The 15,495-nt window shown below is 35.9% G+C and overlaps 1 protein-coding gene across 5 annotated transcripts; it reads right to left on the minus strand.

Annotated features, from left to right (window-relative positions):
- Positions 1 to 189: 189 nt before the first annotated feature.
- On the minus strand, positions 190 to 13,704 carry MC2R (melanocortin 2 receptor). Of its 5 annotated transcripts, none has more exons than XM_033010685.1 (3): positions 13,654 to 13,704; positions 13,242 to 13,340; positions 190 to 3,169 (listed from the first exon to the last, which is right to left on the minus strand). In XM_033010685.1, the coding sequence occupies exon 3, from the start codon at positions 3,056 to 3,058 to the stop codon at positions 2,099 to 2,101; it is 960 nt and encodes a 319-aa protein (XP_032866576.1). In that variant the 5' UTR covers positions 3,059 to 3,169; positions 13,242 to 13,340; positions 13,654 to 13,704; the 3' UTR covers positions 190 to 2,098. The 5 variants fall into 5 exon arrangements, with proteins under 5 accessions (XP_032866576.1, XP_032866577.1, XP_032866579.1 ...); XM_033010686.1 differs by having other exon boundaries at positions 190 to 3,212; XM_033010688.1 differs by lacking the exon at positions 13,242 to 13,340 and having other exon boundaries at positions 13,654 to 13,702.
- Between the last annotated feature and the right edge of the window lie 1,791 nt (positions 13,705 to 15,495).

The following is a 15,495-nucleotide window of genomic DNA, read 5'->3' on the forward strand; positions in this document are numbered from 1 at the left end:
ATTTATCCCTTTCCTAGGTCTAACTGTCAGAACCTCCAGAAGACAAAGAGTTCTTTGCAAAGGACTTTATACAGAATTTCAATGATAAGTTTTGCTGCTGAATTTTGGATTTTGACACGAGTCTGTCTTGAATGTTCCTCTTTGAAGTGCTAAATGTATAGTGTTCTCTTTAATGATTACTTCGCCATGTTTAGAAGTTATGGTGATAAGTTTTTATTGTACATATTTCATTAAAATTTACATCTGGAGATCTTAGTCTGAACATGGAGATATTGCTTCTGTAGAGTTAGAGTGGACTTCCTTAACTATGTCTGTTTTAGGGAAGAAGGTGGAAAAAAGGGTTTTTAGGGAAGGTGCATTTAGTAGATATTTCATGTGTTGCAGAGTTAACATAAGGGCTGCTTAAATCACAGTATTTTTTATCATTCTGAAGCTCATCATCCATGTGCACAAGGTATAATAGTACTGTTGGTCTTTTGTTCCGCTTTGTCTTTAATACTGTATAATTTTTTTTTTTTCCCCAGGTCTATCAACAATTTCTTGCTGTGTAGCTTTACTTTTGTTCTGCTTTTGATGGAAAGGAAAAAATTCTCATTAAAATAAAATGTGTGATTATATCTGAACTCCCTTCTGAACTTGCATTTTATAAATAAACCTTTCTTTGTAATCAATATATAGGTTTGGAAAAATTCTACTTTAGTATCTCTTTTCTCATTTAAGATATTTTCTTTGCTTAGTTATATAAAGGCTTTCATCTTTATCTGCAAGCCTAAATCCACTTCAATATGTATTGTTTGGTCCACATACCATGTATCTTGATATTGTTGTTTTTCTTAGTGTGCCATCAGAGTAAATTTTTCTATTTATCTATGAATTCTAATTGATGCTATATTTTCCTATCCTTGTTCTAGCTGTGACTTGGTTTTCTCAGTTTCATGGCTGTCTCTTACTAAATTGTCTCTTTCTGGCACAGCTGAATAACTCTGCTGAATTATTGTGAGGTTAATTCCTCACCATATGCTTTGGACTACTTCAGGATGTTTTGCTGTTGAAGATTATTCTTCCTTAAAGTTTTGTGAGTTTTCTATTATTTTAGCAGGGACAATTCAAAATTTACTTACTAGGATTTCGTAAATTACAAACTGCTTTGTAACATCCTTCCAGCCTGGCTAGCTGATTCCTTATCCAGGTGGTTGACTTCCTTGAAAGTGTTTGAATTTTGTCTCTGGTATTTTTTGTTTTTTGAATTCTTTTTTTGTGGCATATTTAGAAGTCATGGCTGAATCAAAGTTCTTTTACTGTCTGTGAAGGTTATTATTTTATTAAAGAAAACTGGCTCAGGGGCTTCCAATGGGGAACTGGCAAGCTCAGCAATTCCCTTTGTTTGTCCAGACCTGGCTTTGGGGTTTTAAAACTCAAAACCTGTCTTTGTTGCCACAGTTTTATGTTGGAAAAAACTCTTCAGTCACCAGAGGATAGCTTTTAAACCAAAATATTTTCTTCTTTTGGACGCACTCCAAAAATTATTTTTGAAACTTAGAGAATGCTAATTGCATGATTTTAAGGAGACCAGATGTTAAAGAACAGTCATGAATTCACTTTTCCAGCAAAAACCCAATTACATGTTGGTATTTTCTACTTTATCATAGACTTTTACATAAATATGCAGTTTAGAAACAAGTGTTCATTTCATTGCAATTTAAACAGAATTTTAAAGTTTTAAAATTTAAATTGAAATTACTGATACAAAATTAGTTAGCATAAACTCATCGCTGGGATAATGCAATACTTGATGCAGAAGATTTATATTTTAATTTTTCTGATATGACAAATCATAATTAAGACAGTTATTTTTTTACTTGCATGAAAATCATTGGCAGAATTAACTTAATCAGGAATATTTCTGGAGGACTGGTTGGCAGAGGTTTATGTGCATACTTAATTTTGATGCATTCTTTGGTAGCCCTCTGAAAATCACTGGCAGTGTCCAACAAACATAGTATTACTTTGGGCATAATTGTTGGTAAAAACTCTGCAAACTGATGTTGCATTGCACCCCGTAGGTGTGCTTCTATAACCTTCATTTTTCATGAAGTGTTTACCAGTTCCAGTTTGACCTGAAACAGCAGAACATCTTCTTAAATGTACTCTGTAATTCTGGGCTTCGGAATGCAAAAATCATAGGGTCAATGATTGCATTGCACATGATGAGAGTTCCATTCACATGGAAAATGGACATGTAGCAGGCACAGTAAGGATTATGTGGGCAAAACCTTGCTAAGAGGATGTGAAGAACAAAGGGAGCCCAACAGCAAAGGAAAACTCCAAGGAAAATAGTCAGTGTAATGGCTCCTTTCATGTTAGTTCTCTGATGGACTGTGCTGGTTGGCAGTGAGGCAATCTTTTTAGCATGAGATCGAGCCAGGAGGAACATATGGACATAGAGGCACAGTATAAAAAACATCATTAGAGGGAACAGGATGGTGAAGGGAATGACTGTAGCTGCTTCATAGGAGAAGAGGGCAATGGCAATGCTACTGCCAGCACAGAATGTCCAAATAATTGCCAAGATAACCAAGGCCCTTCTTAGTGTCATGATATTATGGTACCGCAAAGCGTAGAAGATAGTGATGTACCTGTCTGCTGCAATAGCTAACAAGCTGAAAATTGACCCCAGTAAAGACAGAATGAACATGGAATCCATGGCATCATCTAACTTTTTCTCAAAGTCACCACGACGTGTCAGGTACCCCATTTTGCACAAGATGATAAAGATGTTCTCCAGAGTTTTGTACAAGCTACCTAACATGTCTGAAATGGCTAAACTGCAAATGAAGCAGTACATGGGCAAGTGCAAATTCTTATTTCTTACAACAGCAATGAGGACAAGCAGATTTTCCAGTATTCCAGCAGCAGCAACAGTGAAAAAAACTTCCTCTGGCACCACAACCTGAGTGCAGTCAGTGATATTTAAGGAGAAATCACTTATATTTTCAATGGAAGAAATTCTTGTCTGCCCTGGGTGTTTGATTACGTAAGAAGGTCTCTCAGTGCTCATTTCTTCAGGTCGTGGAAAGATTATGGATTGTTGTTTTGCAGGCTTGGCTTTATTCTGAAGCTGAGCTGTCAGTCAGATCATTCTTCTTTTGATGAAGGCTTTCTTCTTCACCTGGAGAAATTTTAAGACTTAACTGAAATGTTTGGAATTTTTCCTACAATAAAACATGTGGAAACATAAATATTAGGAAGAAATTTACCACACAGATATGGCAAAAGCAGGCATTTGAAATATCACCTATTGCAATGGAATGAACATATATCATCATCAGAGAGAGGCAAAGATGATTTGGGTAAAATAAGAGCTGCTCCAGGCTTCTTTGAGCCTTAGAGTTAAACAAAGCGTAAATTCTCTTTTAGCATCAAAGCAGTTAAAAAAAATATATGTAGTTTTTTATCATACCGATGAGCATCCCACATTTACTGAAACTGATCTGACAGACTTCAAGTGTTTGGCAATCTTTACTGGCCCAGCTGTTTGCTTTGAGAAAGTCTGGTGTTTCTCACAAGATTTGCAGTATTATTAGACACAAATAAGACCAAAGCCAAGATAAACTGTTTTCTAGGACAGTAACACATTTACCACCACACTGTTGATGGTGAAATGAAATACCCTCAATTTAGATGTGAACATTTGTAAATATTGATGTTTTTAGGGGCATGTTAGAGACTACTGAGAGGCTTCCTCTTCATTTAAATTGAAATTGTCTTTTGATTTGAAGAACATATTTCTAATTCAGATTAAGATCCAAAGTACAATCTTTTCCTGGTTGTATTTTACAACTATCTAAAAGACCAAATGTTTATTTCATCATCAAGGTGATATTTTCCTTTCTCTGTAATCATCCTGATCTGAACTACATCAAAGCATACAGGAATTAGGCTTTTTCGGCTTTTCGTTAATGTATAAATGGACATGATATTAATTTAGCTTGGATATTACTCATAAACAATAAGACCCACTTTTTCTTGTTGTTTTTATAGCCCCACTTGTGAAATACAGATGCAGTTGTTATTCGGAAAGTCCCCCTTTTTAAAGAACTGATATATTCTCCCACTGTTTTTAATTTTAAAACAGCTTTGTTTGACACTTTCATACCAATAAATCTTGAAACTCCTTTGGAGATTTGTTCATACTCAGGGTTGCTGAGTGCCATAATACACTCTGTTACTCTTTCAAAGGGAGAAATCAAAAGTTTTAATTATTTTGTATACAAACAATGCTCTCTGCAAGTGTTAGTGGGTATCTGTAATCAGGACAGCTGAACTCCTTGAATGTGATTAGCCTTAATGCAGATGAGTATGTTTGGCCACTTTTCAATGGAAAACAGGTTTCTGTCCTGGGTTTGTTGTTATCTGCAGAGATTGCCAGTAAAGTGCTATTTATAGTGAAGAATGCTGAGACTTGGACCACCAGCCATCCTGAATTCGATTGAAACAATCTAATTTAAGAGAAATCATTCAAGAGAGTACCCATACTTCATCTGAAAACAAAGGTTGTGTAGTGGAATAAATGAACTGTATTGCACTGCAGCACATGTGGACATGCCCAAAGACAACTAGGTCAACAACTGTCAGTATGTGAAGGAAGGACTTACTGACAAGAATAAGAGACTCAGCAACGTCTTTGTAATGATATATTTTTCCTATTGTTACCTAGAGATACTGTCACAGTTAAGTTTTATGATTTCCAATCTGGCAACCTTTTTTAGAACTTAATTTTCACTCTTAATAGAAAGTAAACATGGATGTTTCAGACAAAGCCTCATTTCAGTGTGAATTAAACAGGACAATGTCGGCAAAAATGCATTTGTTAAGTCACTATTCTTAGAATTGTTTTTCAATAATGCTTTGCAGATATGGTCATATTGCTGAACTAATCTACCTGAAAAACATGAAGGTTCCTTTGCTGAAAATGTATAACATTATGAATGGCATGATATATTACGTCTGCTGCTTATGATTTTACAGTAACTTCATATTAAGTGCAGCGTTGTATTAGAGCAGGGAACTTATAAGGGATTTAGTGTAGTTAGTAAACTGAATAATTACATTATACCACTTAATATTGTTCTCAAATGATTAATAGAGAGCCAGAAAAAAATATTTTTATTTCAGAGATTCTGATTTCAGCATGTATACATGGCTATTGCTCACAATTTTATTAGGGTTCCATCAAGGGTCTTGTCATATTTCTGTCTCAGACCTCCCAGGAAGAAATATCTGTGTATACAGTGTTGTACACAGGCAGTAAATACAGTGCTTGATCTACGCAATGTATATTATGTCATACATCTACAGTAAGTCACACATTTACAGGGTTATTTCACTGCTACACATCTACCAGGTAGTGTGCATGAAGTAGTTTAACACTTCTAAGCAGTGTAGGACAGACAGACTCCACATGAGATGTAAGGCTGTTGTGAACATAATGAGTAACCTCAGTATGTCCTAAAAGCTAGTGGAAAAAAGAAGACACCTTGGAGCTTGGATGCATATTTCCACTGGCTACAGAAATCAGAGCCAAGGTCATTTCACACAAAGCTATAAATAGTCATCAGCTGAAAAAAAGGTTTACCCTCCTGTGTTCTTTACAATACCAGAAACAGCTTGGATGCAACAGATTTCCTCTCCACTGTCAACACCTTGCCTGTTTACTTCATCATTGTATTGGCCAGATAAAGGGTTCATGCCACTCACTAACACCACCCTCTGAAAGACCTCAGATCTGTCTTTTGTAGGTATCTGCAAAGTCAGTCTTTCACAGCTAATGTTTGCACATCATAATTGTTAAAAATAGAACACAACAATTTAAGAATAAAAAAGTGCCTTATACTACAATATTTTTTTCCTGGCAATGGCTGAACTATTTGGATTTTACCTTTCTTGAGGTCATTCACAGTATAAGAATGTTTTCCTGGCTGTATAAAGAAATCTAATACAGTCAAAAAGCAATAAATAACAAAAAAGACCTGTTAAGTTTGAAACACATTTGCAGATGTAGCTGTATCACAAAAACTGCAAAAAACTCAACCAATTCATTTTCATGTTTAAATTAGGTCCTGGAGGGAGAAATCAAAAGCTCATAACATTGGATATTCAGAAATACTATTTATCTAGAGAGAGGCAGACTCCTGAGCTGGTATAATGGGCAATGATCTGATGACAATAGTGAAATTACTAAAAATGCATACATTTTTAATATTATCAGCAATTTCAATGTAATTTGTAGTTTTCTAAAGCAAGAGGAAGCAGGAAACTGGGAGGCTGGAAGCCAGGACAGGAAACTATACTGACAATATTGTACAAACTTAGGAAACAAATAGAATTTAGATTACCTGTTAATTGTGTTCATTCACCATCGTTATGCTTTGGATCCTTACAACACTCTGCAACTTGCAAAGCACGTTCGCACTGATATATATTACACAGGTAAAAGCCAGCCCCAGTACTTCAGCTTGTGACAAGGCTGAGAATGCCTCCGTGGGTGCTGGCAGCTCCCAGTACCATGCAGGATTAGCCTTGGACAAAAAGCATAATTCTCTCCTGTGTGCCCAGTGCCTATTGATTACAAAAATTCAATTTTCTCTACAGTAGAAATGCAATGACCTAGCACCTGAAAGGTTTGGGAGTAATAGGTCTGTACTTGATTTATTTTTTTTTTTTTTAATTGGTTGAAAACTTATTCATTAAATAAATAAACAGCACACTTCCCTCGATCCCAAAATGTTAAATGAACTGGCATGGTCAGCTGTCATTGCAACAGAAGTAATTTCAGCTCTGAACTATAATGATAAGATATAGTAAAGAAATTATGTACCTTAAATACTGTAAATACTGTATAATTTCCCATTTTTTTTTGTATCTATTATTTTTTTCCAGAAAACCATACCTCCCTTTATTAGAGAGACTCCAAGCTGTATTTACTCTCTAAACAGCTGCCAGTAAATAAAAACTGAAAGGGTATTGAGTAGTCTCTTATGCATTTTGGACTGTGCAAAATGGCTGAGATAACTAGCCAATTTTGTAGATGCAATGATTTGTTTCTAGAAACATGAGATGTATTAATTCCCTGTCCTTCTATGTATATATATTTTAAAAAGTAATTTTTTAAAAATGAAAAAAAACAAGTGTTTTGTGCTTCAGACAGAGTATATACAGTATACTTCACAATCCATTCAGTATATACAGAAGTACTTACTTGTCACTTGAAATACTGTGAACTTTTCTCAATCCAAAAAACTCTCCAATATATTAGCAAATGCCTTCTGATGTCATTATCTCTAGCATTTCATCCCCAAAGCTATCCAGTGTATAAACTCCCATTGGTTTAAATAAATGTACCTTGGGCAGCAGGGTACCTGGTAATCAGTTCACTTTGGTTCTCCTTCTAATACTTGATCATAGTGGAATATTAATCCCTTGTGGAGCTGGTTGGACAAGTTGTGTGTGATGGGTTATGCTGCCTGGTGCTGTTTAGGATGACCTTATTTTTCTGAAAATGACAGCAAAAGTCCCATGGATGGGAGCTATTTACTTTTTCAGTCCCTTCCATTCAAGCTGTTACAACTTTGTATCGAAATATATTTGACAAAAACTATGGACAATTACTTTTTCTCTTGTTTCCAGCTTTTCCAAATGTACCAGGCATTTAGGAAGGAAACAAGCCTCTTAAAAACATTGATGTGGAGGCTGAGATTTTAAAGCTGTAAAACAAGAGAAAGGACAACCTTTTTATTTTTTTTCCTTTTCCCTTTTTTTTTATTTTTTTTTCCTTCAGTAGGTGATCAATGGCTTTCATGGAAACAAAGGGAACTGGACCTGTTGAAGGAAGGGCAGGATGTTCCCTATACTTTCTAACAGGCATTTCTTTTTGTCTACCAGCTGGGCTTAGCCCTGAACAAGCAAGTAAGTGAAAAAGAACACACAGAGCCTGATTCTGAATTGCCCTGCATTTTGTATAGCTCTTTACAGATATTAAAAGTAACTGAGTCAGAGGAATTACTCTACAGTATTTACTGGCCATAGCTCAAGTGAAGATCATTGTCTGACTCTATGTACTTAAAATACCTCATTGACTTCTAGGTTGACGGTGATTAAGGTACCTTAGCATGGCCTGTATAAAAAAACCCAGACAGAAATCTGTCTGGCTGATGAACAGTAACAGATCACATGTGAAAGATATCCTGAGCTGCAATTGTTAAACTCTTGAAGGAAATAGTTTCCTCGGATGATCTGGGTTTTAAATCCCTCACTATTGATTAAACAGACCCAAATAATACAGGAAGCATCTGAGAAGTTGCTACTTAACTTTAGTGGCAGTATTTTCAATAATGTATAAATATTGCTCCTTTTTGAACCAAGCTATGAAGTGAAACTTGGAGCATTCTTTTTTTTTCTGTGGAGAGCTGGCTGGTAATTTAGTAAGAGGTTATGGTTTCACAGAGAGCCCTGAGGCAGTTTAGCAGCTCACCATGCTGAAAGGCAGATTTCTCGCTGTCCATTCCCATCTGTGCTTCTGTCTGCTTCTGCCCTCTCACTCCTGTTATCTCCCTTGAGCCTATGCAAACCTTTACTTCCCTAAATAACAACAGCAATTATTAGTGTGCATATATCACATTTTCTCCTTAAACCGTGGTGTGCACTGAAAATGGGGTATGCTGGTGGTGTTGGTTAGTGCAGGGTCTGCAGCACACTGTACTGACATGTGAAGTAGCTGCAAGCTACCGTGCATAGCAATTTACTCAGGGTAAATAGCCCTAACTTTGTGAGCTCTTTGTTGATAACTACATCTCTACCAGTGCTAACACCATCCTGTTTCCATTTGGCTCAGACATCTCTAGCAGTATAGCAATCTCTGTACAAACTGCAGCATGAGTAGTTCCTTGGTTGTGACACTTGGATGCCAGGGCTCCTCTTCCACCAGGGCTGATTAACCAGGTCCTTCCTCTTAGGAAACTATTCAAGGGCCTTTGGGAATCCTGTTGAAAGTATTGGTATTTCCTAGCAGTAACCAGGAGGGCAAAGAAGTGTACATTTGATAACCTTCTTTCATACGAAGCTAAAAAAAGTCTATATTTTAGAATAGGCATTGCACTTTATGTTACAAACTTTGTTCAGCAAACACTGAAAAAACAGCAGTTGTGATGGCAAAAGAGTGACAGCATTAGTTTCCATCCTGTTGTGAATGTGAACAGTCTCAGTTGCTGTCTTTAGGTCTAACAGAAAGATCTCTTTCCAGGGAAGATTTTTCAGAAAGATGAGTTTTCCCTGATTATTGCTGTAGGTACATTCTAGTAAAAAGTACCGCGTGTTCAGAGAATGGTGAGACAGCTGGACACCTTGCTTATGTTTTGCTGTTCAGTGGCTAAAACCCCTGTCTTCTCATCGAAGTAAACATATGTCATATGAAAAACTAATTTAATACAGAATGTATTAGTTGTGTTATTGATACAAGCACAGTCCTCCTTCTAAGTCTTTTTTTTTTTTTTTTTTTTTTTTCATTGTATAATATTACAATCTGGGTAAAACAATATAAAATAAGGGTATGTGAAAACTATGATGAAAAATTAAGATACTATGATACCTGGTGTTTCATCTGATTACCAGCTGAAATTTTATGAATAAATCCAATTAGTATCTGTAATCTGTTAGATCATTGATTCTTTTGCTTTGATCTCCCTCTAGTGTTCAGTGAAGCAGGGTTAGCCAGGTATTGATGACCAATTACAGCAGACACTATATAACATTATGTAACCTAACCTCAAGTTCATGAAGTGGCATCAGAGCTAGATAAATTTTTGTTGTATAAGGGTGTTTACTGTCATATATCTTTTGGCATCAGAGATTTACTGCATCAGAATAATGAATATATGTCCCATATAATTTCAATGTTTACTACTTTCTTAGAAATAACTTTGCATTGATAGAGACAGTACTTTTTGAAGAAAACAACAGAGGGACAAAAAAGGGAAGAGTATATGTCTACAAGCTAAATACAGGAAAAATATTGTTGTATCTAAAGCCATACGTATACCAACTGGGTTAATTACTAGCAAAATATTTCTTACATGATTATAACTGGGTCTTCACTATAAGCAGCATTTCTAGAATGAAATTAGGCTGCAAATCACACTTGATGAAATTTTAAATGTCAGGTATGTGTATGTATGTTGAAGAGAATTCTACATAGTAATTTTTTTTTCTGACTTTGGAAACTATATAAAAAGAATTTTCTGACCAGATCAGAAACTGGACAGATTGGAAGTCTTGCAAAGAATACAGATAAAGAAAATATGAAAGATGGGTTTATTTCTTATGGACACTTCTTTTTCTTTTGCCCTTAACATCAGCATTCAAATAACAGAATTAAGTGTCTGTTTTATGAATAAGGAAAAATGTCACCTCCAGGAAAGTATTTCTCATTCGTATTTAAAGTTACGTATAATCAATATTCCATGATTTTGTTGCTAACAACATAAAATGCAATAAAGCATCTAAGCTGTGCAGAAACTGACTGGTCAAGACTACTCTCTATACTATGCTATTGTAGCTTAATTCAAAACATGCACATCCATGGGAATTTCAGCAAAGATAGTGAAATCAAAAAAAGAAAAAATAATTAAGAAAAGATGGACCGAGTTCTCAATATACTTTAAAAAAATCTTTGCAATATCAGAGAGGAAAAGGAATTATTTAGGATGTTTATGAATGAAATTACAAGAACCATTAAAATGACAGTGAGAAAAAGAAATTAAAGCTGAAACATCAGGAAATGTTTTCTAATTGATTAACTCCTTCCAGCAGTATCATTTTTCACTTACGATTGCTGAGACTGTAAGCTATGTTATTATCTCAGGTACCTGGAACTAAAAAAATGTATGAAGTTATACAAAAATGTTTGTCTCATCATGAGGCATAAACACAGAATGTCCACAAAGTTATTAGTGAAATAACACTCTTCATTTCAAGTGCATTGACAATTTATTGAAAATGAGCAATCTATATAGAGGAAGATAAGAACTTGTAGAAAATCAAGGGCTGTAAATGAACCGATACACTAATGACTGGTGTTTTGTTTCCTTATCAAGTACTTGCACTTTGGAGGGGCCATCCCACCAGTGCAGACAGCATGCTGTGCCCTGGGAAGGGGGAAATTTTACAAGTTGTTTAATACACAGCTATCAGGGAAGGGAATGAAATTCAGTGAAGGTTTCCCCTGTCTTTGCAGGTGGACAGTATATGTGATTGTAAGAGTTGTTTGGAAACACATGGAGTCTCACTCTTCATAAAGCTATTGTTGCTTTGTAAAGTTGTGATATATTAAGAAATATAATGATTAGTCTACTGTAGTTTGTAACAACATAATCTATCTAAGGGAAAAAAAAAAACTTGCTCCACCTGATGCAGGTAAGTGCTTTGGAAATTATGTGCTTACACCCTTTGGTCACATCCTTCATTCTAGTAGATCAGTCTCAGTCCATTGTAGTGACTTCATGACAAGCTACAATAATCAATGTCTACTAAATATGTTTCTTTATTAAGATTGTACTAGGTTGATTCGTGTTTTTTTGAAAAATTAGTTACTGTTCTCCAGACTTCATAGTCTGCTTTTATAGCACTATTCTTCCCTATTTGCTTACAGAATAAATTAATTTTAAGCCTATGTATAGCTGTAACTTTCTACAAGGAATGAAAAATAATAGTGAATTTGAATACAGGACAAATAGTTCTCTGGGATTATTGTAAAAATCAATCAAGAGGCCTTCAAGTGACATTTCTGAGGCCACTGCTCTGTTCATATTCTTTCCAGTAAATCATTACGTTTGCCAGTAAAAGTGCCATCACATAAATATTATTATCAACAAGCATCAAGGAAATCTCCTGTCTAGAAAAGCATTAACCATTTCTTGAAAAAGAAGTTCTGTGTTTATGCTCTAAAGAAAGCAGCACTCCCGGGTGTTTTTTTAGGAGCCACCCATCTTCTTCTCTGGCTGTGAGTTCTCCAGTAGTTACAAATAAAAAAACTGTGAAAGTAGATGGAACCATTAGAATAATATTTTATACTTTTAAATGACAGAAAACGAGGGTATGGATTTATAGCACATCCCCTGCTGTTTAACTATACTATCTTGTAAACTCAGGTATGTTGTGCTGAAAAAAAATGCATATAGGATACAGGAATTTCTGTCCTGAGAGCTACTTAAAAATATTATCATGCTTTTTACCTTGCCACTGACCTAATGTATTTACACCTCTTCATGCTAAAAGGTAAAAACAGTGAAAGGACAATGATTAAAAAATGAATTCAAGAGATAGTTATGTTCTCTGGGAAACCTATAGGATGGGGGCAGAGCGAAGAAAATGCCTCTTTGAGATTTGTCTTTTCAGAGCTGTCTTCATGCCTATCTGTCTAGTAGGGAGAAATAATGAATAGGAAAAAAAATGTGGCAAGAATTAAACCTAAATTCTTCAAGCCCATAAAAATCTACATTTGGAGTAGAAGCCGCATATAGCTTTAGTCTTGTTGCATGTCAGCATCCAGTGCTGGCATGGCTTCTGCTATAGGTACAAGTAGACAAAATCTCATTGAAAAACATTTGCTGTCATCCAAAACCACCTCTGGAGAGGTGTGGGAGGTATATAAGTTGGTTTTATACCCCAAATTAGGTCATTCTAGCTTGTATTTTCCATGCACTAGGATGTGGAGGCCCATGGCAGTGGTGCTGTGGTAGAACAGATATTTCAATTTCTGCACAGGTATCACAGAACTACATGCATGTGTGTGTGCTTGTGTGCGTGGTGTTGCTTGGCTTCTGCTTCTGGTCTAAAAAAAGTAACAAGGAGAGTCAGAGGATAAATGTTAGTTCAGGTATCTACAATGACATGTGTTAAATATAGGCATTTACTCTGCCCCGATTTTCCTTGTGGTCATCTCCTTCAAGGATAGAGACCTCTGTTGTCCTCTGCCTTCCTTTGCTGTGTGCTGCAGACTGACACAGGATTAAATACCTGAGAGTACTGGCAGTTAGAGTGCACCAAACTACACAGTCTTCTGTCAGTTATACTCCTGGAAATCTGTAACAATATCAGGTAGATAGATGGAATTGTTCAATATTTACACTAGAGTAAGTGAGAACAGAATTCGGTCTCCCTGCAGCAGAGTGAATGCTACAAAGCTGTACCTGCCAGGCATAGTCCTCCTTGCATAATTCCCAGTCCAGATCCAGAGGAAGACTCATTGATACCAGTTAGAAAGGCTCTGAGAGATGTGTGACCTCTGGCTGATGCAACAAAAAAATTGAGATGAAGCAGGGAAAGCAGTATCCAGAAGATAAGAAACATTTCAGCAGAAGCTTTCCTACTATACAGCTTAACTTCTTCACTTGGTAAAGAGGAAAACTGTACTCAAACTTCATAAAAAAGGCATAAAGCCCTTGCAAAAATTTTGCTTTAGAGGAGAATGATTGTAAGATGAAAGATTTTAGGGAACATTAGGAATATGGCACTTCATTCCACAAATAACATTGCATCTTTTACTAATTTCTCCAAGCAGGCTTTCTGAGTTTTAGACAGATCTAGTAAACCTTCACTTACCTGCTAGTGAAACAACTTGTGAGTCAGTGTGCTGATAACTCTGGGAGCAAGATTACTTATAAAGGAAATGAAGCCAACATAGTCTTTGCGTAAAGGAAATATTGGAACATCTAAATCAAAGAGAAAGACAGTTGCCTCATTGACATAACCTTGAATTAGGGTCGCTTTAAAATAAATCATCCACTGTGTCTCAAAACATTTATAAGGAAAAAAAAAAAAAAGAAAAGAAAAGATGACCAGTCAAAGGGAAAACATTCTATATTTCAGTAGGATTACCCTTTCAGCTACTCCTGTTATAGCTTCCCCTCCTAATATTTGGCAGACTGTAAATCAACGAGTCTATTCACAAAAAGACCATGGTCCATATTATAAATACTGTTTAAACACTCAGGTAGATGGTTGAAATGTCATAGGCTGTTCACTGCCCATCAAGATTATTGTCACTGTGTTTGTTTTTCAATCTAAGATCTCTACTAAAGACACAACTGGTAGCTGAACTGAAAAATTAATGAGGTAGACAGAACTTGGCAGCACCAAAGTCCAACTGTACTAGTCTGGATAAATTTAAATGATCATTAGGGAGAACTGGAATTCATATCATGTAGGTAAAAAATGTACGGAGCTTTAGCAATATTTAATGATAGGTGTTAGTCCCTATTACTGAAACAAATAGGGAGAATAACATAAGTCAGTCACCTTAGGCAAAGACTTCACATTTGGATCTATTAAATAGCAGTTAAATAGCAATGCCCAAAAGCAGAATCATATTCTTAACAGTATAAACTGAGAAAATCTGTTTGTTTACAGGGAACCAAACAAAAGCTCAAGACTGCTACAGAAAAGGTGAATTTGGAATCAGGAACTGAGGATTTAATTAATCTGTGTGCAGAAGGACTGGTGAAAACACAAACCCTCTGCAATTAGCAGTTTGACAGCTCCAGTGAGAGTCATTTGGGTCCCTGTCACATAATTATTGGAGGGAAAAAGGCTTAACAACATATTTGAGGGGAGGGGACCTGAAGAAGAAAAAAACTTTAGAAAATTGAAGGTATGTTCATCATATTTTAGTATCTATTAGATTTCCAAGGAGGAAAAATGTGCCTCACTCTTACTCTCCATCCTCAAATGCACACAGGTTTCATCTTTGCTTTTTAACTTCATTTTCTTTAGACCAATTGGACCCACTGAGTGCCATTACAATACACAAAGATAATTAATAGTAAAATTGTGCATGTCATGGAAGAATAGGCCACAGTCAAGACAACTGATGTCACAGGAGTGCAGAACATTTTTTTACTATTTGTTTTCATCTGCCTTTTCCATCATTTGAATAACCTCCTTCAAATATACCTTGTCTTGGTCCTCTCTCTTGAGTGCCAGCTTCAAGGGCACTCATTCTATATTGTGTCAGGCAGAACTCATCTCCTTACGAATTCAGGCTCTTTGCACTGCTTTGGACCTGAAGACCCTCATTAGGTACCTTGGAAGTTAATTATGGAAGACCTTCAATACTTCTTGTGCTGTGAATTTCTGTTCTACACTAAGAGTACAATACACAGCCTAACAGTGTACTGTATGCACAGAAAAGTCTGTACCATAAGATGTAATAAATAACTAATAAGGAAAAAAGTCTGTAAAATTGTGCTTACATTTTATTTTGGTAGAAGAGAAAATAAACACACTGGAGGCACAGAGGCCTCTTCACTCAGCCTTAGGAAACAAATAAGTTTGGATCAAGTCTGAATTGAAAATGAAGTAATGAGTCAGAATTCATAATAACAATGTTTAGGGTCATGTACAATAGAAAAATTAATTTTTATTTAAGTCTAGAAAGTCAGAAAG

This window comes from Tyto alba, unplaced genomic scaffold (genome assembly GCF_018691265.1).
Source record: "Tyto alba isolate M040663 unplaced genomic scaffold, T.alba_DEE_v4.0 Super-Scaffold_27, whole genome shotgun sequence".
Classification (NCBI taxonomy): domain Eukaryota; kingdom Metazoa; phylum Chordata; class Aves; order Strigiformes; family Tytonidae; genus Tyto; species Tyto alba.

Excerpts from the sequence above, each read along its gene's own strand:
- MC2R (XM_033010685.1), bottom strand. The coding sequence starts at position 3,058 with ATGAGCACTGAGAGACCTTCTTACGTAATCAAACACCCAGGGCAGACA.